Raw genomic sequence first — 2,500 nt, 5'->3', positions numbered from 1 at the left:
GGTTCGGGTTCGGTGAATGCGCATATGAAATTGGTGGGGTTCGGTACCTCCAACAAGGTTAAGAACCACTGCTTTAGAGGCAGAATGGATTGCTCCCAATTAGCAGCATTACTAGTTACCTAAAGCGAGCTGAGTTTTACAAATTAGAATGCAAAAAAACCGAAACAACTTTTGTCTTTTTGTCTCTCCTAAGAATTGTGAACGATTCCCCCAAAAGCGCAGTTCCCCTTTAAGTCAAAACAAATAGACTCACTTCAACTTGCGAGCTGTTGTCAGCGTCTTCTGTTGACATCAAACCTGGAAAGCCGTCCTCTTCCTCATCCTCCTCTTCTTCCTGGCTGGCCCTGTTGGTGTCCATGCTGCGTGCACTGTTTGGAAGCCATCTCCTCCACCGCTGAGCGTACGTCTTCATATCCACCAGCATGTCCAGGGCCTGTCCCCCTTGTCCGCCGTGCGAGTAAGGGACGCCTGAGGAGGGAGCAAACACAGATGTAATAAAAAAGATCAAAAAATTAAAAACATTAGTCAACTTAGTGTATGTAGCTTTAACTCATTTGTTATTCTTCCTGTAGCACATCATTGCCCCATTACACTGACGTTAATGTCTTATGAAAAGGAAACGTCTGTCTCTGTGTTTTACTCCTGGACACACAACACTTCCTCATTCTCCTCCAACACGGTGTATTCACAGACCATAAGAAAAATTAACCTCATAACACACTAGGGTTGTCCCAATACCAATATTTTGGTACCGATACCTGTACCAAAATGTATTTAGATTATTTTCGATTCTTTGATACTTTTCTAAATACACAAAAAAATTGCATTATTAGCTTTATCTTAACAAAAAATCTTAGGGTACATTAAACATATGTTTCTTATTGCAATTGTGTCCTTAAATAAAATAGTGAACATACAAGACAACTTGTCTTTTACTAGTAAGTAAGCAAACAAAGGCTCCTAATCAGTCTGCTGACGTATGCAGTAACATATTGTGTCATTTATCATTCTATTATTTTGTCAAAATTATAAAGGACAAGCTGTAAAAATGTATTATTAATCTACTTGTTTATTTACTGTTAAAATCTGGTTATATTCCGTTTCAACATGTTCTATCTACACTTCTGTTAAAATGTAATAATCACTTATTCTTCTGTTGTTTGGATACCTTACATTAGTTTTGGATGATACTACAAATTTAGGTATCGATCATACATTGGTCATATTCAAAGTCCTCGTGTGTCCAGGGACATATTTACTGAGTTTATAAACATAATGTGAATTTTGAAAAAAGGAAAAAAAGATTCTGTGACGATAAAAAATATAGATGTATGTGGGGAGGCGTGGCCGACAGACCGACAGCGAGGCAGGGCACGCCGGGGCCCACTCCAAGATGGCGGTGAGGAGGCGTGGCTGGCGGGCCAGCGGCGAGACGGGGCGCGCCGGGATCGACGCCGTAAACAAGATCAGGTGTGTGGATCGCCCCCACCTGGGCACAATCATCTAATCTCCTCGCAATGTGTAAAAGGGCAGCAGCAGAGAACGACGGGGCAGAAGGAGTTGGAGAGGCAGAAGCGGATGCTGAGCGCAAGAGACGGAGAGCCAAAGGAAGACACCGACGCGGAAAGCTGAAAAGCAAGCGGAAGAGCGAGCAGGCTGAAAAGCGACCCGACGGAAGACGCAACTTTATTGAAAAATAAAGAAAGTCAAACCTGCTCGCAGTAATGTCAGTCCTTGGTGGTCCATGGAACCCGCACGACAGCAAGAGACTGTCACAATGTAATCATAGTAGTATCGACTAGATACGATATTGTACTTGGTATCATTACAGTGGATGTCAGGTGTAGATCCACCCATGGCATTTGTTTACATTCAGGCGCGCTAGCTTTTGTTAGCAGTGACGCCGGTGAGCTATTGTATCCTCCTACGGTGTGTAGTGAAGCATGTTTAGCTATTCCTCGTCCTGCAGAGATGATACTTGGAAGAAACTCACTTTATTTGTCATTTAGAAGTAGCTAAAACACTGCCGACTGCGGATGGATGTTCACTGCTAGCCATGTCTTAAAGTACCTCTTCTTGAGGGCATTATAGTGTTATAGCTTCACCTTTATCGTTAGTTTTTAGGGCCAAAATGTGTCCATTCTCCCTTTTCTGTCTATACACTGTGTCTGCTTGTAAGTACTCCTGATTGTGCGCTGCCGAACATGCTCCTCTGCTCGTAAACCCAGCAATGTCATGACGTGATGGCGCGCAGTCATGCCCGTTGGGAACCGGTACTTTTCAAACAGAGTATAGTACCGTTTTTTTATTCATTAGTACCACAATACTATACTCTACCGATATACCGTAAAACCCTATAACGCACTTACATACACTTTAACACCAGCAGGTAGTTACAGTATGAAAGGATATATACAGTTTATTATTTGCGCACAATTGATGCACCAAAAATTTGGCCTCTGAAAAAAGACGTACTTTAATCACCGGAACAGCGCTGCCG

The 2,500-nt window shown here is 42.6% G+C and overlaps 1 protein-coding gene across 2 annotated transcripts in view; it reads right to left on the bottom strand.

The window, feature by feature from the left end:
- Window positions 1-2,500, bottom strand: part of plxdc2b (plexin domain containing 2b) — a 142,410-nt gene that overhangs the window by 85,535 nt on the left and 54,375 nt on the right. For both annotated transcript variants that reach the window (XM_061965785.1, XM_061965786.1), the window contains exon 2: window positions 254-468. In XM_061965785.1, coding sequence (XP_061821769.1) covers window positions 254-468 — 215 coding nt within the window. The remainder of the gene's footprint in view (window positions 1-253; window positions 469-2,500) is intronic.

The sequence above is a fragment of the Nerophis lumbriciformis genome, linkage group LG07 (genome assembly GCF_033978685.3).
Source record: "Nerophis lumbriciformis linkage group LG07, RoL_Nlum_v2.1, whole genome shotgun sequence".
In the NCBI taxonomy this organism is placed as follows: Eukaryota; Metazoa; Chordata; class Actinopteri; order Syngnathiformes; family Syngnathidae; genus Nerophis; species Nerophis lumbriciformis.
Note: the sequence above shows the minus strand (reverse complement) of the source record. Positions and strands in the feature narration are given on the sequence as shown.